Consider the following 26,540-nt stretch of genomic DNA (forward strand, 5'->3'; position numbering starts at 1 on the left):
GGGAGTCCCTGGGTTGCACAGAAAGAAAGCAGTTGGTCAAGCCAGGAGGAGCAAACCATTAAGCAGCACTCCTCTGGTCTCTGCTTCTCATTTCCTGTCTCCAGGCTCCTGCCCTAACTTCTCTCATTGATGGACTGTGATCAGGATGTGTTAGCCAAATAAACCCTTTCCTCCCCAGGTTGCTTCTGGTCATGGTGTTTATCATAGCAGCAGAAACCTAAGACACATACTAAACAATGACAAAGTGTTTCCTGGACAGACTTGAGCTCCCTGAGGCCTCCTGGTCTCTAGGTCATCATCATTGGTTTTGCTCTGCCCTGTCTAGTCCCGCAAAGAATACACTCATCCTTCCTCTAGATGTCTAGGTCACTGGCTGCCTCTGGCAGGTGTCTAATTAAAGTATTTTGGCAAGTCCCCCGTTGTGTCCTCTGGGTAATCTTCCACCCACCACCCCTCCCTGGCTCTATTTGCTGGGCTGTAAGCTTTGGTCCTGTGAGGTCTGTTGAGGGAGCTGCAGTGTCTTGGCTGACAATGTGGACCTTCAGGGCCATGTTTTCCTTGTAGTCACGAATTGTGGAGCTGGAAGTCCGGGTCCGCAGGGCAGCCGCAGAGAGGGGTGCTGTGGAGCTGAAGAAGAACGAGTTCCAGGGCGAGCTGGAGAGGCAGCGAGAGCAGCTCGACAGGATCCAATCTAGCCACAGCTTCCAGCTGGAGAATGTCAACAGGATGCACCAGGACGAGAAGGTAGGCCACTGTCCCCACTGTCCTCTTCCGAAGGACACTTTTTACCTGGTTGTGTGGCCGCGTTCTGAGTGTAGATTTATGTAATTGCATAGAGGTGTGAGCACTCTGGTGTAGCTTTGGGCACCAGCCCCTAAGCTCCACTGCTCCTGCTGAAATGTTTGCGGGGTCTGCAGTGAGAGAGCGAGCAGAGCAAGGTGGGGTGGCGTTTGCCTGCTTTCTTTTCTGCCAGGTTGTGTCAAGTACTTGTCATAGACAGATATTTTTTGTGTCTTCAGATATCTCACACACAGATAGGAAGCAGCCTATAAACCAAGGAGGATATTGAACATGCATGTCAAAATCTAGTTTCCATAAGATCTGAAAAATACCATCAATCCAGAAAACAAAAGGCCAGTGCCCTCAAAGATTTTGAATGGAAGGTATAAATACAAAATTGGAAGAAGAGCAAACAAAAAGCTATACAGGAAAAGACTAAAGCAAATTAAATATGAAATACACTTTTTGGCAAAAAACATCACCCAGAGGGAAGGTATTACTCTCTAACATCTAACACTGTCAGCAAAGAGGGAGGACTCAGCATATGGGCTATCAGCCACACCTTTTTTTTTTCTTCGAGACAGAGTTTCTCTGTGTAGCTTTGGTGCCTGTCCTGGATCTCGCTCTGTAGACCAGGCTGGCCTTGAACTCACAGAGATCTGCCTGGCTCTGCCTCCTGAGTGCTGGGATTAAAGGCATGCACCACCACCGCCCAACTTAAGCCACACTTTATACCAGCTGAAAAAATGCCTCCTGTTCGTTGATGTACCTAAGCTCCGTTGGTTTTTCTGGGGGTCATGTGACTAAATTCTCTTTATTCAAGTCTAAGATGGTGGAAGTCATTAGTGTCTTCCAACCCAAAGCACATCAAAGCCATGGACACTTGCTGCCTTCCTGGTTCGCTCTTCATAGCACTCTTCCCTGGCCGTCGCTGCTGTGTTGGAAGGAGGCTTGTGTGAGGGCTGTGGTGTCAGTCTTAGGTCTCTGTGACAAACGCCTGGAGGACCCTCTTCGTGGAGGACCCTCTTTGTGGAGGGTCTGCTCCTCCCCTGGTGGTGCTGAGGACAGGGCAGAAGCTCAGTCTTGGTATCAGGACTTTTTGTTTTATTCCACCCCAGCCCTGGCCTGTGGCATGGTGCATCTACGTTCAGTATGGTCTTCCCTCTTAGTCTAGTAGAAACAAACCGCACCCCCAGCTACACTCTAAAACTCCTTACCAATCTCCTCGGCTTCCTAGTCCAATCAAGACAGTCAATCACTTCAGCTGAGCCTTCCACAGGCTTCTACCCACTCCTCCCACAGTAGCAGAGATTGAATCTAGGGCCTCTCATTGGTTCCCTGTTCCAATTAAAAAAAAAAATGTGTTTAAGTTTTGGAATAGGGTCCTACTAAGTTTGCCAGGCTGGCCTTGACCTGACTGTGTAGCCCAGGCTGACCTTGAACTCAGAGCTTTTGCCTCAGCATCCTTGGTGTTAGTGCTTTTGTTGCAGATGTGGGAGCTGGGGCTCAGAGGGAGCCCACAGCTGTCACTCAGGGTGAGATCTAGACCTTGGTGGCCCCAAGATTGTCCTTTGCTTTCAGCCCCCTTCTTCCTTCTCCTGACCCTGTTCCTTCACGGGCCCCACCTGCTGGGGGCCATCCTGGTCTGGGAAGGTCACTGATGTGACTGGATGGTGGGGACATGCAGGTGACATGGCTCTGCCTGCCTTTCACTGCAGACACTCACAGCACCCCCTTTGTCTGGGCTTCGGGAGACTGTGGCTTCTGACAGGGGTGAAGTACTTCATGTGTGGCTGAAGGCTTGCTCCTTCTGAGGCGACCAGGTCCGGCTCCCAATCCAGTTCCTCAGTGTCTCTTCATGGGTCTTCTGAGGTTGTGTTGATAAGGAGCAATGCCCAGTGGTGGAGTTTTCTTAACAGTGCTTATGTTGTCTGTCTCTCTGTCTCTACAGCATGGTAGCCACTGGCCATGTGAGGCTATAGAATGCTTGAATGGTGGCTAACCGGGCTAACAGGTGGAATTTAATTTTAACTAGTTGAAATAAAATTGTCAAATATGGGCAGTGGCTGTATTGGCTGGTGTAAGTATGGGTGATTGGTAAAGAAGCAGATTTGGGCTGAAGTTTTGGGAATCATGTTCCGTGAATAAGCAGACTCATGGGTGGACCTCAGGAAGTTCTTAGTTTTCCTTCCTTTCTCTTTGAGGGTCACATGTATATATAGGGCTGGGTACCCCAATTCTAACAATCTGATATCTGAGGTGTACCACATTCTGAAATGTTTTAAGTGCCTGACTCAAACAGGTATGGATTTGGGCGCACTTGGGATGTCATATTTTCAGATGAGGTATGCTGAATGAGTAAAGTTTGTGTAAATACGCTAAAATCTGAAAAACTTTGATCCTGATATACTGGCTGTCCCAAGCATTTCCCCAGTGGGTAGTGGAGGGCGAGACCACCCTTGACCGGTGCCTGCTCCCCTGAGAGTCTCACTGTCTGCTGTTCAGCTGCTGGGCTATTGCTCAGTTCATCAGGCTGGCTGCTGTTTAGGCCTCACTGTGGGGTTTGAACTTGGGACCGAAGGTGTATCAGTAATTTAACCTTATAAGTTACCGGGATGGTTCACACTTCACATCTCAGGCCCAGCTACCAGCACAGCCTCCAGCCCGTGCTGTGGCTGCCCTGCGCAGGTGACTGTTCTGAATTCAAAGCTTTGCATTTGATTCAGGTGAAAGGACATAGGTGCGCTCTGGTTTCTGTTCCTGCATCTCCGGTTACGTTGAAGCAGTGGTTAAATCCACATTGAGCATGCTTTGTGGGAGAGATTGTATTTCCTGAACCTCTGTTGCCTGGAGTGCCCAAAGGCTTACTCACAGCAGCCTGAGGACTCAGTCAATGCCCTGTCACTGCATCTGTCACTGAGAGCTTCACTGCTGAACTTGCTTGTCTTTCCCACACACCTGCTTGACCTCCTTACGCTGGAGCTCACATCCAGCCAAGAGAAAGGCCTTCTGTCTGTGTCTGTTAGTCCTGCCATAACAAATGACCACACAGTAAGTGGCTTAACCCAGTGTAGAGTTTCCCCTTTCACATTTCTCAAGGTCAGCAACCTAAAGGGTCCTGTCCTCTAGCTTTCAGAGATCCCTTGTAGACATGTTACTCCAGTTTATTCCTCCCCACACATGTGGCCTTCTTCCTTCTGGGTTTCCATGTCTCTGTCTCTTTCTTGTGAATACCAGGCAAATGGGACAGGGACTTTCATTAGTTCTGTGTGGATACACCGCGTTTCTGAATGCCGTCACTCACCGGTTCCAAGTGATGAATTTTTAGATACATCTACCCCATCCACAGTGTCTTGTGCTCTGTGTGTCAGCAGGGTCACTCCTCCTGTACTCGCTGTACGCACAGTAGTGAGGCGGGCCACCTCCCCCTTTGTGAGCAGTGTCAAAGGATTTGATCATAAAAATGTTTTTGTGTGTTTGTTTGGTTGGTTGGTTTTTCGAGACAGGGTTTCTCTGTGTAGTTTTGGTTCCTGTCCTGGATCTCGCTCTGTAGACCAGGCTGGCCTCGAACTCACAGAGATCTGCCTGGCTCTGCCTCCCGAGTACTGGGATTAAAGGTGTGTGCCACCGCCGCCTGGCCATAGCAGTGTTTTTAAGCCACCAGTAAAATTCTGTGCTTCCTTCTGTGTGTACATGTTCGTGTGTGTGTGTGTGTGTGTGTGTGTGTGTGTGTGTGTGTGTGTACATGTGAGTGCACATGCACTTGTATTCATGTGGAGAATGGAGGTTAATGTCATGTCTCCATCAGTCACTCTCCAACTTGTGTTTTGAGACAGGCTCTCTTGAATTTAGATAGACTGGCTGCTCAGCAGACCCCAGGTGTCCTCCTGTTTGTCTCCCAAGAGCTGGGATTATAGGTCTGTGCCACAGAGTGGCTTTTTTCATACGTTCTGCGGACCTGAGCTCAGGGCATAATGTTTGCATATGGAGCTATCTCCCCAGCCCTTTTTTGTTAGTTTGAGGGTTTTTTTTAAAGATGTATTTATTTGTGTGTCCGTGTCTCTCTGTGTGAGTGTACGTGTACATACATATGTGTGCAGAGCAGATGCCACAAGAGGGCTTGGGGTGTTCTCTTCTGTTGCTGTCCTCTGCTTCTACCCTGAGTAGAGTCTGTCCCTGTCCTGGGTTAGGCTGCACAGTTCTCCTGTCTGTCTACCTTGGAGCTGGGATTGCAGGACACGGGAGCCGCGTTTGTCACAGGGCACCAGGACCTGAACTCTAGTCTTCGAGATTGCACAGAAGTCCTCTTTCCTGCTAGCCAATCTCCCCTGCCCCATTTTTTGGAGGCAGTCTGACCTGAAACTTACTGTGTGGCCCAGGCTGGTCTCAGACTCACAGTAATCCTCCTGCCTCAGATTCCCAACTACTGAGATTACAGGCATAAACCATCATTCCTAGCTCAGCAGTATTTCCTTTTAATAGGTGCATATATGTGTACATACAAAAATTTGTCTTCATTTTTTTTTTTTTTTGTTTGTTTGTTTTTTTGGTTTTTCGAGACAGGGTTTCTCTGTGTAGCTTTGCGCCTTTCCTGGGACTCACTTGGTAGCCCAGGCTGGCCTCGAACTCACAGAGATCCGCCTGGCTCTGCCTCCCGAGTGCTGGGATTAAAGGCGTGCGCCACCACCGCCCGGCTCATTTGTTTTTTATTCACTAATTTTCTTATTTTCAGTTTTGGGGTGCTAGGATTGTAGGCATGAGCCACCAAACCCTGCTTAAAACACGTTTCTAAAGATGTAAGAGGCAGCAGAGCTTGAGGTTTTAGTTGATAGAAACCTGTAAATATTCACTAGTGAGGCTCTGCATTGTCTCCCAGGGTTGGTTGAGTTCATTCTGTTGTGTTTCCGTCAGCAGGCTGATTGGGGTCTGGTGATCCACTGCGGTCTTGGGTCGGGCGGGGAAGGGGCGGGGAGATCCTGGGGTACTCAGGAGCACTGTCAGGACAAACGTGGGTCTTCCTGCCATTCACTTGTTTGCCTGCCAAGCCTTAGGCAGAAATCGCCTCCTGGGCAGTGTCTGTGCAGGTGACATCCCTTGCTAGGCTGGTTCCTGGCAGCTGTGTGTCGGCCTTGACATTCATACTTTCTGTGTTCTATTTAAACTTGTTAATTAGCCTGCAGGGCACAAAGAAAATCCTTAGAGTACGTTTCCTTTGTGATGGAAATAGAGTTCCTGGGGGGAAACAAGGGAAAGAAAGGACTGGGAAAAAAATCTGAGCTGAATGTAAAGGAAGCCACAGAGGCCTGTTCATTGCTTTGTGTTCAGAGAAAGAGATGCTCCCAGGCCCAGCTGCTGTGAGCCTGGAGTTTAAGCCCAGCCACATAAAGACAGAAGCAGTGGGGAGGCCGAGGAAGGACTGGGCCTCTGCCAGGGAGACCCTCACTTTCAGCATGCTAGGGTGCACTGAGGTGCTGTCAATGTCCCTGTGTGTGAGACACTATTCGTGGGGTGACTGAACAAATGTCTACTCGCCCCAGATAGGGAGCCAACAACAAACCAAAATACAGACAAAGTCCACTGTGGTACACCAGTGAGTTTTACCCTGGTTGCTTACAGGAGCAGAAAATGATTCAGACAGCTTTGCTTCTGCAGGGGAAACACTCACCCATGTGAGTGCATCTTGCTGGCAGCAAAACCTTCCTGGGAATGAGTGTGGAAAGTGGAATTGAGTTTTCCAGCCTTCTATGCAGGATAAAATGTACCCGGAGCACACACTGAAGTGGGTCCATGGCGTCCCTCACCAGGCAGCTGTGCACGGTCTGAGGACCATTGCATCATAGAAGTGTTGCTTTTTCTACTTGGGCTAGAAGTGGGTGTGGCAGGATGGCGGATTGCTCGGGCTGTCTGGAGCAGAGGGTGGTGTTGCAGTGCTGAGGGGAGCCCTGGGGCCCTTCCCAAAGGTGTGTTAAACCAAGAAAGACTCTCAGCTTGTACTCCAGACTGCATGGCCAGGAGTTCAGACTTGGAGGTTAAATAGCAAGCCCTGCCCCCACAGGGGCTCTGTCAGAGGAGCCTGGCAGAAAGGTGGTCCCTCTGTCAGCTGGCTCTTGAAGTACCTGGAGTAAAAAGAGCCCTCACATTGGGAGGATTGAGACAGGATGGCAGGAGGCATCCGCAGCCTCTTATAGAGAGACAGTGGCTGAGCTGAGGCTGAGTGAAAGCAGGTTACTATAGTCCATTGCAAATACGTCTTCCTGGGGGGAAAAAGCTTGTGTGAGGTGTATCAGATCCCTTTCAGTCTTACTAGATTGGAAATCCTCAGTTTGCAGATTTGGTTTAGAGTCACGGTCAGGTCTGTAATTAAACTCAAGTAGTTGACACCCCACAAACTAACATGACATTGAATGTGTGTTCTTTGAGTACCCCCTCTGCTCAGTTCTCATCTTCCCTGGGGAAATGTGTCTGTGCTCCAAGGTGGCATACTAATCTCAGGAGAGCCTCAGAAACCTGCCTGATCAAAGACCTGACTTAATTCCGTCACAAAGACTTCCACGTGGTATCTTGTGATGTGAAGTTGGCCATGATGGTTGGTGGCTGAACAAACAAGCCATGTGCACTGTGCACTCTTCTCTTACTCTGTGGTGGACTGTGCCTTACAGTCCACCTTCTGTTGCTACACCTGAGGCTGGACATGCTGGCGCACGCCTTTTAATCCCTGCACTCAGGAGGCACAGGCAGGTGCCTGTTGGACACCAAAGTTTAGGGGCTCAAGTGGGCGCCCCAAGAACCCAGACTCTGGTCCAGTTGATGCAATAGCAAGAGGTGTTTATTGCGGCTGTACAGTCCGGCAAACTCTGCTCCAAAGAGCAAGAGTCACATCTTACTGTAGCCACATGGGTGCTTTTAAAGGAAAAACCCACAAAAGCCATAAGATTACAATTCTCATACAATTTTGTTTTGATTGATTTATGTCTAGAGGCTAATTTCATAAGATCATGGTCTGGTCACAGAGTGATCACAGAGGGGGTACAGTTACGTCAGTGTGCACATTTTTCCTGAAACCTTAAGGTGGGTATCAGGGCGGGAGTGGAGTTTACACAAAGGTCACAGTGGTCCTTCCTGGAACACTTGCAACTATCCCAGTCACAGTTGAGCACATCTCTTAACAGAAATCTTTTTACATTGTTACATTCTTACAGGGGTGGTTGAATAATGATTGAGTCAGCTTGCCCTTGGAACTAGATTTTCTTTTTAGTTCCTTATTCTCCTGGGGCTTGGGGTGTGTAAGCCTGAAGGGTTAGGGTCTTTCAGTGCCACAGATCTCTGTGACTTTGAGACCAACCTGGTCTTCATATTGAGTTCCAGGATAGCCAGAGTGACATAGAGAGACCTTATCTCAAAAACAGACAGACAGACAAACAAAAGAATATACCTGAGATAGGACACTCTATAAGGCATGGAGGTAGATTTACCTCCCGGTTCTGGAGGCTAACATTGCTGAAGGCAGAGTAAGGCTCCCTTGTTATTCCCAGATCTTGGGGGACCCCAAAAGACTACCACGGAGACTGAATCCCACATGTAAAAGCAAAGAGCCTTTATTTTCAAGCTCTGGGGCTTGGTCTCTCTGGCTTTCCGATGAAGTGGTAAGAGCAGAGAGCCCTGAGCCCAGGCAGGGTAGGGTTTTTATCATAGCAGAGGTTGGGGTGAGGGGATTTCCAGGGTTCAGGACCCTGATTGGCTGACATTTGTCTAGGGGTATCTGTAAAACAAAAACTGGTGTATGCTAGACTCAGGGACTTCTGGCCACCTTATCTAATGGTTGAATGTTTGGGATGTCAGATACTTCCCCATCCCTGGGTGGACCCCTGGGTGGTGTCAGCTAAAGGCTTTTCCTGGATCTGGGTGTTACCTGCCAGTAAGCCTGTCACAGAAGCTGTGTCTGGGCCCCTAAGCCTGCCATGGCAGCTGTGTGGTCAAGCTGTTTTGGGGCTCCTCTACACCCTCAGGTGCATAGTTATTTTGGAGGCACAGGCTCATAAACAACAGAAAGAAACAAACTCTTCCAATGTCCTTAAGCGCCGATTGACTTCATCATCGTCACTGTGAAGGTCATGCCTCCATCGTCACTGTGGAGGTCACTGTGGAGGTCATGCCTCCATCGTCACTGTGGAGGTCACTGTGAAGGTCATTCCTCCATCGTCACTGTGGAGGTCACTGTGGAGGTGATTCCTCCATCGTCACTGTGGAGGTCATTCCCATTTCCCCGTGCAGCGGAGTGCACACAGGTTAGATTTTGTCCGTGCTGCTCTCTGCTTTGGTGAGTTGGAATTGTCTGTACCGTCTACCCTGCTTTTATTGTTGGTTTTCCTGTCTTTGGCATCAAACCTGTGACGCTGTGCATGCTGGGCACGTGCCGTCCCGCGTGACACCACAGCCCTCTTTATACTTCTAACACCACAGAGTAAGTGTTTGATGGGAAACACGTGAAGAAAACACCGACCAACCCCGCTGTGGTGGTTATTTTCTCTTCGGCTTTGGCACATTGAGATCTGTTACCTGGTGTGTGTCCACCACCTTTCTCCCTGCTGCAGCAGGAAACCTGGAAAAGTCACCCGAGGGGAATTAGTGCTCATTTGGCTCACAGTTAAGGCTCAGTCCATTGTGCAGCTTTCATGTGTTCAGGTGCCTGAGGTCACTGCCAGTGACCTCTGAAATCCTGATCCAGTGTCACAGTGGCAGAAAGCCCCACACAACTCGTCGTGAAAGATCAGTTTCCCTCTTACAAAAGACAGGCTGACAAGACAGAAACACACCAAGTTTCCATGACAAGAGGACTTCTGATGTGAAGCCCAAAGACCTGGGTGAATTGTCATCCTCGTGCTTAAGTTTGATGTGATGGGAATAGCTGTGAACAGCAGGGTGGGAGCATATGTTCAGTAACAGCCGAGGGAGGAGACGAAGGCTGTGGGCGCCTGCTGTCCTGAGGCAGGGCCCTGTGCAGTGTGAGCTAATGCGGCCCAGAGTGTTTGTGGCCAGCTCTGAAGTGACAGATAAGGAAGGCTAGATATTTTTAGGTCCAGTCACTATCATGGAGGAAAATGAGTCTAGTTCCTGTGTCTGCCCTGGAGAGAGGAATTCCCATCTCACTCTGACGTTTTATCTCCCTTTCCTTTGCCTGCTTTCCCACTGAGCCACATCCCTAGCCACTGAGCCCAGAGCATATCCCTGGAGCCATGTGGGAAGACGTGGAGTGGGAGGGGCTTTGTTGTTTTTAGGTTTTGGAAACACAGCCATGGGAGGTGAGTGTCCTAGCATTTAGAAGAGGTGAGGGGACCAGGAAAGGTCTGTGTGCCATGATGAAGGGGATAAACGGTACCCTCCTGATGTGACTAACCGTGGCCATTAGAACTTAGCATGGTGATAGGTAAACGGCGCTGGTTACCGGCGGAAAAGTCACAGCCACAGCCACGACTACCAGAGTTATAGAGAAAGGAAGGAGGGATAGGAGGGAGGAGAGCCAGGCCTGGAGAGAGAGAAAGATGGCGGAAGCTGAGCAGGGTACACAGAGAGAGGGTGGCGTCCGCGTCTGCTTTTTTTTTTTTTTTTTTTTTGGTTTTTCGAGACAGGGTTTCTCTGTGTAGCTTTGCGCCTGTCCTGGAACTCACTTGGTAGCCCAGGCTGGCCTCGAACTCACAGAGATCCGCCTGGCTCTGCCTCCCGAGTGCTGGGATTAAAGGCGTGCGCCACCACCGCCCGGCCCCGCGTCTGCTTTTTTAAGGCGCAGATTGCGTGGCCACGCTGCGCTTACGTCGTCGCCAGCCCCCTTTGATGCCGTGAGACCCCGAGGAGTGAGGGCAGGATCCTACACATGGGGCCTGCAATGCACACACACCCCAGAGCACCCTCCACGGCCCAGGGTGGCCAAGGGCTCCCGTGTTGCGCCTGTGCTTCCTTCCTCTTTATGGCTGCGTCACTGCCCGCTGAAGAACAGGCCACGATTTCTACTTCCCTCTGTTGGTGGACGTTTTGCTTGTTGTCTTGTTTCTCTCTTATTCCACTAAGGAGCCTCAAGAGTGCTTTGGCAAGTGTGATTACAAATGTGAAATGGGACACAGGAGTTGCTCTGCCATGCTGGGGACGAGCCCAGGGCCTCACATAAGCTAGGCAGCCACATGCTCATTCAAAATCTGTCCGAAAAAGTCCTTCTTGAACTTGCTCAGAATTTAAGAAAACAAAATTGATCTTGGCATCTTCTAATTTGCTTTTTTAGAAGCCTTACAGTTAAAATGTTAAACTTTTATACTATTCAGATTTCATTTTTGTTTGTTTGTTTTTGAGTCAGGATCTCACTGTGTAGCCCTGGACCTCTGTAGACCAGGCTGGTCTTGAACTCACAGAGATCTGCCTGCCTCTGCTTCACATTCTGGGATTAAAGTCATATACCATAACATCCTACTTTCGGATTTAATTTTTATAAATGTGGCACAGGTGTGTGTGTGTGTGTGTGTGTGTGTGTGTGTGTGTGTGTTGTGGGAAATGTAAACAGGAAAACATGGGCAGAATGGGTTCATTGACACCATGTGCCTCACATCAGGCCTCAGCTCTGTCAGCAGACTATCTCTGCACACACAGTGGTCTGTGGCTGCTTCCCTCCATGAAGGGCCGAGATAACCGCCGTCCGTAAGACCATATGGGGCAGAAAATTCCAACTGCCTCAAAGCTGTTCTAGCACATTCTCCTTGCATGTTTGCGAGGAGCTGGTACCCCAGCACACCCTCTGCTGACTCTGTAAGAAACACATGCAGCTCATACAGGTCATAAAACCCCATAGGAAGCACCAGGCTTTGTACTTGTTATGCTCCATAGTCAGTTTGAAATTACTCTGCCTCTAGCAGAGGCTTGCTGTAAACAGCATGCCATGTGGGGCCAGCAGCAGCCTCAAACCTTGTGTGTGTTAAGACTCTTGATTGTAGCGGGAGGCCACATCAAGCACTGACCTGTTTACAGTCTAGTTTGTTAGGTACCTGTTTAAGATGTTGACACCCAGTGAAATCTCCCAAGGGTGCTCAGACTGCATCCTCTTCCTTAAGTGACAGGTAACAGCAATCTTTACAGGCATAGTCACCTAGCAATTCCTCTGTGCAAACTCTCCAGCCACTGCTCACCTTCTGTGAATTGGCTTAATCACCGACATTGTCAGCACTGACCGCTGTCCCACCACAGTGTTCTGTTTCTGTGGGAACACGCATTCAGTGTTTAGGGGGCTGTGATTGAGGCAGAATGTTTGGGGGTGAGTATAAGTTTCAGCAGGATGTGGTCACTGAGAGTGTCTACTGCTTGCTGCTCAGCTTCCTGCTCTTCCTCCCTCAGGCTCTGTGCTGTCCCTGGCACAAGCATTTGTTGAACTCTTAAAATGTCTGGGTGAGAGACCACTCAGCAGTTTGGAACGGTTAAGAGCACTGGCTGCTCTTACAGAGGACATGGGTTCGGTTCCTAGCACCCACACATCTGCTCACAACTGTCCGTAACTCCAGTTCCAGGGATCCGTACCCTCTTCTGACCTCTCTGAGCACTATGTGCACATATTTGTGTGCAGGCAAAACACCTATAAAGTAGATAAATTTTAATGTATCCGACAGTGCTGTCACCGTTGCTGTTCACTTATTTCTCTCTCCAGCCCTGAAGTCTCTCGTCAACTTTATGCGTCTGTGTCTTGCTCACTCTAGATCTGTACAGTGTCCTTTTTATCTGTCCTCCTTCTCTGAGCCTCATGCTTCAAAGCCCTCCATCTTGTTCCTGTTTGAGAACTTGCTATGAAACACTGAGCTAGTGTTCCAAGAATCAAATCAAAAACAATTTGTTTCCAGACCAGCATGGCTGGGATAAATTTGTATGTGCGATAACTAACAGTTTAGTTTCTAGTTAATTCTGGTGACACTGCACAGAGGATACCCCAGAATCACTCAGAACCAAAATACGAGGAAGAATTAATTGTTCAGAGCTGAGTGTATTATGTTATTTAAAAATAATTGCAGGACAAATATAGCCAAAGTACATTATGTGGTTGTATGAACGTCACACAAATGCCCACCATTCCTACGGTTCCATGATACTAGTACAATGTATAAAGAAAGAATTTTAAAAAGTGTTGAATGCAGTTTTTCTCTTCCTTATAAATACACTCTCCCCAAACAAACAAGCTAGGAAGCATTTTCACCCCCCCACCCCCCAGACAAGATTTCTCTGTGTATCTTTGGTACCTATCTTGGATCTCACTCTGTAGCTCAGGCTGGCCTAGAACTCACAGAGATCCTCCTGGCTCTGCCTCCCGAGTGCTGGGATTAGTGCTGCTCGGTTTAGGAAGCATTTTCAATCTTCTTGAAAACAATTCAGCATTTTCTTTTCTTTCTTTCTTTTTTTTAAATAATAAATGTTTTTTAAATAATTTATTCATTTTTATTTTCTGTGCATTGGTGTTGTGCCTGTCTGTGTGAGGGTGTCAGATCTTGGAGTTGCAGACAGGTGTGAGCTGCCCTGTGGGTGCTGGGAATCGAACCCTGGTCCTCTGGGAGAGCAGCCAGTGCTCTTTACCTTTTGAGCCATCTCTCCAGCCCCTTTCTATAAGTTTAAAATTATATACAGAAACCTTGGACATATTTTATGGCTCCATTTTCATCTTCTTAGGAGGCCATGGTCTTTCGTTCATAAGTAAGGAAGGAAGGTGAGAAGACATTTTCTTTGGCAGGATAAAAGCTGTGAGGAAGCAGAAATGCCTTTGGAAGCTTCTGACTACAGCAGTTTCCAGATCTTCAGAGGCAAGGTGGCAGCTAAGGGTGAACTCAGTGAGGGACCTGTGTCACAGAGACTGCATTTGCTGCACACCCATCCTCCCTACCCTCTCAGCGATGGAGACTGCCTTCCTGGGCTGTCCCCTCGGTAATGGAGACTGCCTTCCTGGGCTGTCCCCTCGGTGATGGAGACTGCCTTCCTGGGCTGTCCCCTCAGCAGAGGAGACTGCCTTCCTGGGCTGTCCCCTCAGCAGAGGAGACTGCCTTCCTGGGCTGTCCCCTCAGCAGAGGAGACTGCCTTCCTGGGCTGTCCCCTCGGTGATGGAGACTGCCTTCCTGGGCTGTCCCCTCAGCAATGGAGACTGCCTTCCTGGGCTGTCCCCTCAGCGATGGAGACTGCCTTCCTGGGCTGTCCCCTCGGTGATGGAGACTGCCTTTCTGAGCTGTCCCCTCGGTGATGGAGACTGCCTTCCTGGGCTGTCCCCTCGGTGATGGAGACTGCCTTCCTTGGCTGTCCTGGGGTTTTACTACATGAGGTTTCTCATGTGAGTGGAGTCCAGTCAACATTTTCCTTTTATAGCTGGGTGGTGGCACACCCCTTTAACCCCAGCACTCAGGGGGCAGAGGCAGGTGGATCTCTGTGAGTGCGAGACCAGCCTGGACTACAGAGTGAGTTCTAGGACAGCCAGGGCTACATAGAGAAACCCTGTCTCGAAAAAACAAAAACGAAAACATTTCCTTTTGTGACTGGCGTGTTCTTTCACTAGCCCCAAATCTTAGGGGTTCATCCATGTTGCACATGTGTTGGTGTGTCCTTCTAAAGGCTGTGCAGTGTACCACATTTCTGTCTGTTCTCATGGGTTCTGGGATCACCTTTTGGCCGTGAGACTCGCTGCAGTGAATGTGGGTGGGCAGGTAAGGCCTGCGGATCCTTTCTGAATTCTTTTGCATGTATATTCAGAGAGCGATTGTGGGATCTGGGACGGATTCATTGGTGCAGTTTACCAGATGCTTGCTCTTTTGTCCAGAGCAGCAGGAATTTTGAGCTGGGGAAGTCCTGTTCCTAGAGTGGGTCCTCATTCTCCACCCTCCATCCTGTGTAAAAGAAACAATCCCAGGTAGAGGAATTTTACCAATACCATTCTGGGGACTTCTCTACCATTGCTCACATTACTCCCAAAGCAAACACAGGGCTTGGCTGGATTTCATCTCCCGGCACACATCCATCCCTGTGTTCATCTCCCGGCACACATCCCCGTGTCCTGAATGTTGCTCAGGAGTCTGGGCCTCTTGTGACCTTTCCTCTGACTGGGCTCAGGAGATGTAAAGGTGATGTTAGAGGAGGTTCCGGAGGACACGAGAGGGGGTGGAGGGAGGCACTGGCAAATTTGGCATCAAGAATGGATGAAAAATGCCTGTTTTCAGCATGTTGATAAGTGGAGTATTAGTTTGTTGGAGATGATATAGTAAGAAACGTTCATGTTGCCACCACACTCATCCTGTGTGTGTACGTGGCCCTTGCCTGTGTGCTGCACACTCATCCTGTGTGATGTGTTCTAGTGTTTAGTGTTTCTCTCCCCTCTCTCATGTGTCTACTTGTTTTTAGCATTGGGTTCTCTATGGAGACTGACGATTACATGTGAGAGGACTTGTCAGGGGAATCGCCTCATGGGATTGTGGAGGCTGGGACTGCAGATCCTGGGAAACGGGATACTGGGAGAGTAGTTCACTCCCATGTCTGACAGCCCTAGAGCCAGGGATGACAGCTGCTATCGGCAGCCCTGGCTGGAGTTCTGAGACCAGAGAGTCTGGAGCTCTGCTCACAGCTGTGACTCAGGAGCATGCCCCATGTCTCATATCCAAGGGGGCCAGTGGAACTCCTTCTTTGTCCTGTCCTGTTCTCCCCAGCACCAACGCACTGGATGATGTCCACCCATTCTGAGACAGATCTTACTCTCTCAGGACACGGCTCTTGCCAGTTTACAGAATAAACAGAATAAACATTCAGAAACACATTAGTGTGTCTTAGGGTCTCCTTACTCCTGTCAAGCTACCGCCTACAATTAAGTATCCTGGGTGCAGTCCATGAAACTTGTCTTGCTCAGGTTCCTAGGTGCAGGGCTCAGGTTCCTCTAGCAGGGCAGCTGCTAAGAGCTTGCTCTCTGGAGTGTGTCTAGCATTTGTAGGTCTCTTCAGCATTTTTGATAGTGAGCCACTTGAACAAACTGTGTCTAGGCCTATGTGCCCGACTCTGGCCTTGGGATGACAGCTGTAATCCAGCTCCTGCAGCTCTTACAAAGGGCCAGTTAGTAACTGCACATGAGGTGTAGACAACATTGTCTGACCCAGAGTCCTGCATGTGCTGACCAGGTGGTTGACTTCTCACTCAGCATTACATCTCTCCCACCTCCTTATTGTGTCAGGGTTCCCTGTTGCCTGTAACACGAATTTTAAAGACGGTCTTATTCATAAAAAATCCAGAGGCAGACATTGGGGTGATAGCTGAGAGATCAGAGAGACAAAACAAGCCACAGCCAACCTCACCTGGCCAACTCCTCAGCCAATCCTGTTTCCTCAGACTGGAAGCCTCTGAGTCCTCACTGGAATGGATCTCTGCTGAACTGCTGCTAAAAGCCTAAAAGCTTAAAAAGCCTCTAGTTCCTGGTCCTCATGCCTTATATACCTTTTTGCTTCCTGCCATCACTTCCTGGGATTAAAGGCATGAGTCCCCATGCCTGGCTGTTTCCAGTGTGGCCTTGAACTCACAGAGATCCGGATGGATCTCTGTCTCCCAAGTGATAGGATTAAAGGTGTGCGCCACCATTTTCTGGCCTCTACTTCTGTCTAGTGGCTGTTCTGGTCTCTGACTCCAGATAAGTTTATTAGGGTCCACAGTATATCAACCATAGTTGCCTCCTTCCTACCACATCACGTCAGGGCCAGGAGCTGCTGGGAGTCTGCAGGCAGGGAGAGGAAGAAGCTACGCTGGCAGGGAAGGGTGTCTGGGAACTGGAATTGGGGCATCCATTTGATTACTCCTGGGGTGGCTGGAAAGCAGATGTGTAAGCAGGTATACCCCTTCACTGTGGATGGACGTGCCGTGGAGCAGAGCATTGCTCCCTGATGGCTGGCTGGGCTGCTGCTGGCTGGGTGCTGCCTTCTTCCTTTGACACCTGCTCTGAAGGCTGAGTTGCACAGGTAAGCTGTCTGATTCCATTTTTGTCTTCCTTGCAGGCGGTTTTAGTGAGTAACATCACCACAGGCGAAAAGCTCATCAGAGACCTGCAAGGTAAGCCCCCTCCCGTTAGCCCAGCAGCTGCCTCAAGGAAAAGCCAGCCTGGCTCTGGCCCGACGCCTCACAATGGCCTCAGGTGGCTCTGTCACTCTAATCCTGTATTAGGAGTAATTGAGCCATCCTTAATGTATTCTTACTTACCTGTCCTTATAAAACATTACTGTGACATTGCGAGTTATGATGGACATAATTCAGCCCTTTGATTTATGAATCTTTAAGAAATACTAGGAGGGGCGTGCTGAGTATGGGGCACTTGCCTAGTGTTTGCAGGACCTTAGGTTCAATCCCACCACCAAATAAGTAATGAAATTGGATGAGCATTCTTTTTTTTTCCCCCCCGAGACAGGGTTTCTCTGTGTAGTTTTGGTGCCTGTCCTGGATCTCGCTCGCTCTGTAGACCAGGCTGGCCTTCAACCCACAGAGATCCATCTGCTTCTGCCTCCCGAGTGCTGGGGTTAAAGGCGTGCGCCACCATTGCCCAGCTGGATGAGCATTTTTTTTCCTTCTTTCATTTCTTTTTTTTTTCATTTTTATTTACTTATTTATTTTTCTATTATCAGCTTGATACAGTATAAATTCTTATCCTAATAGTGAAATGTTTCATTGAGGCTTGCCCAGTAATTGAGTAAAAGCAAAACTTATTATAAGCCACAGTCATCCTAGGGTCCCCCCTGCTAGGTAGCCTCCCTGGTTCTGTGGGTGCAGTCTGATTGTCCTTTGCTTTATATCTAGAATCCACTTATGACTGAGTACATACCATGTTTGTCCTTCTGAGTCTAGGTTACCTCACTCAGGATGATATTTTCTAGTTCCATTCATTTGCCTGCAAATTTCATGCTGTCATTGTTTTTCTCTGCTGAGTAGTACTCCATTGTGTATATGTACCACATTTTCTTAATCCATTCTTCAGTTGATGGGCATCTAGGTTGTTTCCAGGTTCTGGCTATTACGAATAATGCTGCTATGAACATAGTTGAGCATGTATCCTTGTGGTATGATTGAGCATTCCTTGGGGATATGCCCAAGAGTGGTATGGCTGGGTCTTGAGGTAGATCGATTTCCAATTTTCTGAGAAACTACCCTAATGATTTTCACAGTGGTTGTACAAGTTTGCATCCCTACCAACAGTGGAGGAGTGTTCCCTTTGCTTCTCATCCTCTCCAACATAGACTGTCATTAGTGTTTTTGATCATAGCCATTCTGACAGGTGTAAGGTGGTATCTCAGCGTCGTTTTGATTTGCATTTCTCTGATTAAGGATGTTGAGCATTTCTTTAAATGTCTTTCAGCCACTTGTGATTCTTCTTTTGAGAATTCTCTGTTTAGCTCTTTAGCCCATTTTTAAATTGGATTGTTCGGTATTTTGATGTCTAGTTTCTTGAGTTCTTTATATACTTTGGAGATCAGTCCTCTGTCAGATGTGGGGTTGGTGAAGGTCTTTTCCCATTCTGTTGGCTGTCTTTTTGTCTTATTGACCGTGTCTTTTGCCCTACAAAAGCTTCTCAGTTTCAAGAGGTCCCATTTATTAATTGTTGCTCTCAGTGTCTGTACTGCTGGTGTTATATCTAGGAAGTGATCTCCTGTGCCAATGCGTTCAAGAGTACTTCCTACTTTCTCTTCTATGAAGTTTAGTGTAATTGGATTTATATTGAAGTCTTTGATCCACTTGGACTTGAGTTTTGTGCATGGTGACAGATATGGATCTATTTGCAATCTTTTACATATTAACATTCAGTTATGCCAGCACCATTTGTTGAAGATACTTTCTTTTTTCCATTGTATAGTTTTGGCTTCTTTGTCAAAAATCAGGTGTTCATATGTGTGTGGATTAATGTCAGGGTCTTCAATTCAATTCCATTGGTCTGTATGTCAGTTTTTATACCAGTACCAAGCTGTTTTTATTACTGTAGCTCTATAGTAGAGCTTGAGGTCAGGGATGGTGATACCTCCAGAGGTTGCTTTATTATACAGGATTCTTTTAGCTATCCTGGGTCTTTTGTTTTTCCATATGAAGCTGAGTATTTTTCTTTCCAAGTCTGTGAAGAATTGTATTGGAATTTTGATGGGGATTGCATCGAATCTGTAGATTGCTTTTGGTAAGATTGCCATTTTTACTATGTTAATCCTACCTATTCATGAGCATGGGAGATCCTTTCATTTTCTGATATCTTCTTCAATTTCTTTCTTTAGAGATTTAAAGTTCTTATAAAACAGGTCCTTCACTTGTTTAGTTAGTGTTATCCCAAGGTATTTTATATTATTTGTGGGTATTGTAAAGGGTGATGTTTCTCTGACTTCTTTCTCAGCCCTTTTATCATTTGTGTATAGGAGGGCTACTGATTTTTTTGAGTTGATCTTGTATCCTGCCACTTTACTGAAGGAATTTATCAGCTGTAGGAGTTCCCTGGTAGAATTTTTTGGGTCACTTATGTATACTATCATATCATCTGCAAATAGCGAAAGTTTCACTTCTTCCTTTCCAATTTGTATCCCTTTGATCTCCTTTTGTTGTCTTATTGCTCTAGCTAGAACTTCAAGTACTATACTGAATAAATATGGGGAGAGTGGACAGCCTTGTCTTGTTCCTGATTTTAGTGGAATCTCTTTGAGTTTCTCTCCATTTAATTTGATGGTGGCTGTTGGCTTGCTGTAAATTGCCTTAATTATGTTTAGGAATGTTCCTTGTATTCCTGATCTCTCTAAGACTTTTATCATGAAGGGTGTTGGATTTTGTCAAAGGCTTTTTCAGCATCTAATGAGATGATCATGTGGTTTTTTTCTTTCAGTTTGTTTATATGGTGTATTACATTGACAGATTTTCATATGTTGAACTATCCTTGCATCCCTGGGATGAAGCCTACTTGGTCATGGTGGATATTTTTTTTGATTCGTTCTTGGATTCGGTTTGCCAATATTTTGTTGAATATTTTTGCATCAATGTTCATGAGGGAGATTGGTCTGTAATTCTCTTTCTTTGTTGCATCTTTGTGTGGTTTGGGTATCAGGGTAATTGTAGCCTCATAAAAAGAGTTTGGTAATGTTCCTTCTGTTTCTATTGTGTGGAATAATTTGAAGAGTATTGGAATTAATTCTTCATTGAAATCTGGTAGAATTCTGCACTGAATCCATCTGGTCCTGGGCTTTTTTTGCTTGGGAGACTATTTTTAATAACCGGTTCTATTTCCTTTGGGGTTATTGGTCTATTTAAATAGTTTATCTGGTCTTGATTTAACTCTGGTATGTGGTATCTATCCAGAAAATTACTCATTTCTTCCAGATTTTCCAATTTTGTGGAGTACAGGTTTTTGAAGTGTGACCTGATGATTCTCTGGATTTCCTCATTGTCTGTTGTTATGTCTCCCTTTTCATTTCTGATTTTGTTAATTTGGGTGCTCTCTCTCTTGGCCTTTTGGTTAATTTGGCTAGGGGTTTGTCTATCTTGTTGATTTTTTTCAAAGAACCAACTTTTTGTTTCATTGATTATTTGTATTGTTCTCTTGGTTTCTATTTCATTGATTTCAGCCCTCAATTTGATTATTTCCTGGTGTCTGTTTCTCCTGGGTGAGTTTGTCTCTTTTTGTTCTAGAACTTTCAGTTGTGCTATTAATTCATTGTTATGAGATTTCTCCATCTTCTTTATGTGTACATTTAGAGCTATGAATTTTCCTCTTAGCACTGCTTTCATAGTGTCCCGTATGTTTGGGTATGTTATACTTTCATTTTCATTGAATTCTAGGAAATCTTTAATTTCTTTCTTTATTTCTTCCTTGACCCATTGGTGTTTCAGGTGGGCATTATTCAGTTTCCATGAGATTGTAGGCTTTCTATAATTTTTGTTGTTGTTGAAATCTAACTTTAAGGCATGGTGGTCCGATAAGATACAGGAGGTTAGTCTGGAAGATCTGTCTTTTGGTGAGAGTGGTGTGTTGAAATCTCCCACTACTAATGTGTGGGGTTTGATGTGCTATTTGAGCTTTAGTAATGTTTCTTTTATGAATGTGGGTGCCTTTGTATTTGGGGCATAAACGTTCAGAATCGAGACTTCATCTTGGTGGATTTCTCCTGTGATAAATATGTAATGTCCATCCTGATCTCTTTCAATTGATTTTAGTTTGAAGTCTATTTTATTAGGTATTAGGATAGCTACACCAGCTTGCTTCTTAGGTCCATTTGATTAGAAAGCCTTTTCCCAGCCCTTTACTCTGAGGTAGTGTCTGTCTTTGAAGTTAAGGTGTGTTTCTTGTATGCAGCAGATGGATGGATCCTGTTTTCTTATCCATTCTGTTATTCTGTGTCTTTTTATAGGTGAGTTGAGACCATTGATATTGATGGATATTAATGACCTGTGATTGTTAATTCCTGTTATTTTTTTGTGGTAGTGTTGCGTTTTCCTTCTTTGGTATTTGTTGGTGTGGGATTATCTATTGCATGAGTTTTCGTGGGTGTGTTTAGCTTCTTTAGGTTGGATTTTTCCTTCTAGTGCTTTCTGTAGAGGTGGATTTGTGGATAGGTATTGTTTAAATCTGGTTTTATCATGGAATATTTTGTTTACTCCGTCTATGGTGATTGAGAGTTTTGCTGGGTATAATAGTCTGGGTTGGCATCCGTGGTCTCTTAGTGTCTGCATAACATTTGTCCAGGACCTTTTAGCTCTCATAGTCTCTATTGAGAAGTCTGGTGTTATTCTGATGGGTTTGCCTTTATATGTTACTTGGTCTATTTCCTTTACAGCTCTTAATAGTTTTTCTTTGCTCTGTATGTTTAGTGTTTTGATTATTATGTGGCAAGGGGACTTTTTTTTGGATCCAGCCTATTCGGTGTTCTGTAAGCTTCTTGTGTCTTCATAAGTATTTCTTTCTTTAGGTTAGGAAAGTTTCCTTCTATGATTTTGTTGAGTATATTTTCTGTGCCTTTGAGTTGGTATTCTTCTCCTTCTTCTATCCCTATTATTCTTAGGTTTGGTCTTTTCATGGTGTCCCAAATTTCTTGGACGTTTTTTGTTACAACTTTTTTGTCTTTAGTGTTTTCTTTGACTGACGAATCTATTTTCTCTATTGTGTCTTCAGTGTCAAAGATTCTCTGTTCCATCTCTTGAGTTCAGTTGGTTATGCTTGCTTCTGTAGTTCCTGTTCATTTAGTCAGGATTTTTATTTCCAGCATTCCCTCAGTTTGTGTCTTCTTTATTGTCTCATCAATTTCAGTTTTCAAATCTTGAACTGTTTCCTTCGTCTGTTTAATTACTTTTTTTTTTTTTTGCCTTTCTTTGATTTCTTCCAATTTTTTGTTTGTGTTTTCTTCCATTTCTTTAAGGGAATTTTTTATTTCCTCTTTAACGGAGTTTTTCATTTCCTCTTTAAGGGTCTCTATCATCTTCTTAAAGTCATTTTTAGGATTGATTTCTTCTGCTTCTTCTGCCTTGGTATGTTCAGGTCTTGCTGGTGTGGAATCACTAGGTTCTGATGTTGTCATATGGGTCTTTATGTTGTTGCCTGTATTTTTGCACTGGCATCTACTCATCTCTTCCTCCACTCGGTGCAGGCGGTGTCTGTGTCTGATGGTGCTTCTCTTGTTCTGATTGTTAGTCTTGGTCCACTAGGAGTTCTTGGTTAAATCGGTGCTGTTGGGCTCTGTTTCTTCGGGAGCAGCTTAGTCCAATCTGTGTTAGTGGGTTCTGTCTCAGGGAGCAGTTGTTCCTAATTGTTGCAGGGTGTGCTTATGGTTCCGGTGGTTGTTAGGTTCATAGAGGTTGTTGTTTTGTTTTTTTTTTTTTTGTTTTTTTTTGTTTGTTTGTTTTGGTGGGGGAGCAGGGAAAGGTAGCTGTCTGGTCCCTGGGTGGGGCCTAGGGGCTAGAGACCTGATATGCCGGTCTGGAGGTGGGGACTTACCTGTTCCCAGTCAGTGTAGAGTAGGCTTATGATTCTGGTGATCTGGTTCGGTGGCTGGGCGCCGCCTTCTTTTGTGTTCTCAGGTCACATTTTGCTCGTTTGTCAACTCCTCAGCTGATCTTCTTTCCTCAGACTGCAGACTGTAGGATTCTGAATCCTCTCCCGAATGGATCTCAGCTGAGCAGGTTGTTTAGTAGGGCAATCTCACCATCACCTCCAAGTTGTTGAGTTTCGCAGGATTGGCAGCTGGGCCCTGGGTTGGCCTCAGGCAGAATGTTCCGAGCATTCTTAATCTAAGACTCTGAGCACCAACGTGGAAAATCCCACATCTGACCTCAGCCAGAATGCAGGAAATTATTGAAAACTTCGTGTAAAGTTATCGTCAAGCTGTGTATATAAAGCACAGCGAGGGCTGGCGAGATGGCGCAGCAGGAAAGGCGCCTGCGGCCAAGCCTGATGATCTGAGTTCGATCCCACGACCCACATAGTGCCAGGAGAGAACTGACACCCACAAGTTGACCTTCGACCTCCACACATGTGCAGTGGTGCACACAGAAATAAATAAAATCTAATAATTAAAAGTTTTAATAGACATTTTGAATAGGATGACGGTGCAGGTTTCAGTGGGAGAGTTTGGTGGTAGGTGCTGTGATGGCGGGGGAGGGGCTGCTCGCTTCCTTCCTGCTTCCTTCTGCACTGGTTGTGCTGAGTGTGGTTCTGTTGTGTCCTGTGTGTCTGAGTGTTACGACAGCCACACAGAGACCAGTGAAGTGATTTGTCCTTTTGGCTTAGACCAGTTGAAGGCTCTGCAAAGGAGTTACGGCAGGCTGCAGCAGGACATCTTCCAGTTCCAGAAGAACCAGACTAGCCTGGAGAAGAAGTTCTCCTATGACCTGTGAGTATGGCTCTGGATAAGCCCCACCCTCTGGGGAGGAGGGTCTGGGTTCTGGGCATCAAAGGCCAAGGACAGAGTCCAGCCTGCTCACTCTGCCTGTCACAGAGCTGGTTCTTTGTCATATGTAGCATGTGAGAAGGGACTCATGACCCCTGGGATGCATGTCCTTTATAAAACAGCATTCTATTTGGTAAGTATCAGCCAGCAGAGTTCATTATGCAGAGTAAGGAAGGAAGGTGTGTTTGTGTACATGCACGCATCTGCACTTGGGTGTGTATGTGTACACACACGCACACAAGCCGTGCTCAGCAGGAAATGAATTGTCACAGTACCATAACATTTATGTGTCATAAACTTAATAATATAAAGCACAGTCGTACCACTTACCTTGGTAATATGAACACTTACAAAACATCATGATGGTGTGGAACTGGAGAGGTGGCTCAGTGGTTAGGAGCACTGGCTGCTCTACCAGAGAACCTGGGTTCAGTTCCCAGCACCCACATGGCAGCTCACAAGCATCAGTAACTCCAGTTGACCTTTCACCTGCAGTGACTTCTCAGCCCATGCTCAAGTCATATGCATGACCTCAGACACCACACTAATATTTTTTCACCTACTTGCCTTATACATACGAAATTCATATAGCTTCAAAGTGTTTCATCATTTAAAAGATATTTGGGATTTTTTCTTTCCACAAGACACTCAGCATAGATTTAGCTTGTCACTAGATGTACACTGCCAAATTCCTTGCATTCTTTCTTGTTTTATTTTGAAATGGGTCTTCCTGTGTAACCCAGGCTAGCCTCAAATTTGTATAGCTCAGACTGGCCTGGAACTCATGATCTCTCACCCAAGTGCTGGGGTCACTACACAGTACTTCCTAATTGCTTCCTAAGAGTTAAACTGGGTGTGTAGTCCCTAGCAGCTGAGAATAAATAGTTGTCTCACACATATCAGCCTCATAGAATACCCATGTTCTTTTGAAATACCAGTGACTTACCTGATTTCCTGATTACTTCAAAACCCAAACCTGCAAAAAGCATGATGTCTGGAGCACATTAATGTGTTGCTTAATAACAGGGTAGGATCACTACCCTGCATCGCTAGGCAGGATGCGTGCTGAGCACTGCATCAGTAGGTAGGGTAGAGGCTGAGCACTGTATCAGTAGGCAGGATAGGGGCTGAGCACTGCATCAGTAGGCAGGGTAGAGGCCGAGCACTGTATCAGTAGGCAGGATAGGGGCTGAGCACTGCATCACTATGCAGGGTAGGTGCTGAGCACTGCATCAGTAGGCAGGGTAGGGGCTGAGCACTGCATCAGTAGGTGGGGTAGGTGCTGGGCCCTGCATCAGTAGGCAGGGTAGGTGCTGGGTACTGCATCAGTAGGCGGGGTAGGTGCTGGGCACTGCATCAGTAGCAGGGGAGGTGCTGGGCACTGCATCAGTAGGTGGGGTAGGTGCTGGGCACTGCATCAGTAGGCATTGGCTCTGTGTGAAACTGGGGTGGCCTTGCACTGAGATGGCTACAATCTCACTTGTCCTATGTGGTTTTTTATGAGCCAAAACATCGTCATGTATCACATGACTGTTACATTGTTGTGACTGCATAACTGCAGAGGACATGAGCAGACACTCAGCACGAGGAGACATGGTTGGACTGTGAAACTATGCTGACCACATGCCTGTTGCTTCAGAGCCTGGGCAGTGCCTAGAGATGTTTTGCTCTGACTTGAAGGGGAGTGTTATTGGAATCCATTGAGTAGAGACCAAGACACTTCCAAATGTCCCACCATGCCCAAGACAGCTCCCACAATGAAGCTGTGCCTGGTTCCACACATTCACAGTAAGCCTGGAAACTGAGCTAGTGAAATCAAAACATTACACACAGACAAGTGTGAAATGCCTTAGACTTAACAGCCTTCAAAAGCTCCCTGAAGCCAATATTTCCTCCAAATCAGTGGCCTTACTTGGTAAGTACTGACCCAAGATTTCAACCTTTCGGAAGTTAGCTATGGGCCAAAGGGAGACGCATCGGTCCTAGCGCAGGCAGTGGCTGTGGTGCTGCCCTGGGTTGTGTGTGCATGGAGACACACGTTTCTAAGAGGTGAGCAGCCTTGATGGTAGGTCTCTCTGGCTGACTGTGTCTGTCTCGCTGGCTGTGCTTTAGGACTCCTGCTGCAGATGCAGGAGGTTCCCGGAAGTAATGGCTAGAGACTGTTGGAAGCTAGAAAGAGATAGCTGTCCTTAAATTTCTTTGAATTAGAGATCTGTGTGTTTGAGAATCTGAGAAAAGATATAAACACCTTGTTAGCAAATTTATAATGTGTATAAAATTGTACATTAAGGAATTGAGAGGTCTTGACCAAATCCACAGTTGTCTAGTTAAAGCAAGCTTTATTAAATACTGGCCAGGAAGATGGACATTGGCCAGGTCCACACCTGGGATTCCCAGAGAATGTTGCTGAATTAGGTTAGTCAGATGCTCATAAAGGCAAAATCCACAAGGCTTCAGTACTTCCCACCTTTGTTTAGTCTGGGCAAGCATACATCCTGATGTACCTCTTGGCCTAACTGTGATCAGCACATCCTGTGCATTGGGGCAACCAACCTTGTTTACTGAAGTAAAAACATGTGACTTGTTATTTTAAGTGAACAGCCACCCTCAACATTCCAGGAAATTATGTGTCCTTGTGCAAGTGAAGCTTACAGGTCCACTTAAGCCCTCCCAGCCCTGTCATTAGTGGCCTAGAGTTGTGTGCCTCTATAGTCAATCCCGAGTGTCCGCTTAGTGTACATGTGTAGACAGACTTTCTCCGTCTCGCCTGCCAGCTCCCAAATCACAATACGCAGACTTCTTATTAATTACAAAGCTTGACCGATCGCTTAGGCTTGTTTC

The 26,540-nt window shown here is 46.5% G+C and overlaps 1 protein-coding gene across 2 annotated transcripts in view; it reads left to right on the plus strand.

Moving 5' to 3' along the window:
• Golm1 (golgi membrane protein 1) overlaps positions 1-26,540 on the plus strand; it is a 51,142-nt gene that overhangs the window by 11,249 nt on the left and 13,353 nt on the right. For both annotated transcript variants that reach the window (XM_052726879.1, XM_052726880.1), the window contains exons 3-5: positions 565-744; positions 16,803-16,857; positions 23,540-23,642. In XM_052726879.1, coding sequence (XP_052582839.1) covers positions 565-744; positions 16,803-16,857; positions 23,540-23,642 — 338 coding nt within the window. The remainder of the gene's footprint in view (positions 1-564; positions 745-16,802; positions 16,858-23,539; positions 23,643-26,540) is intronic.

Source organism: Peromyscus californicus, unplaced genomic scaffold (genome assembly GCF_007827085.1).
Source record: "Peromyscus californicus insignis strain IS unplaced genomic scaffold, ASM782708v3 Scaffold_8__1_contigs__length_139910024, whole genome shotgun sequence".
NCBI classification, from domain to species: Eukaryota; Metazoa; Chordata; class Mammalia; order Rodentia; family Cricetidae; genus Peromyscus; species Peromyscus californicus.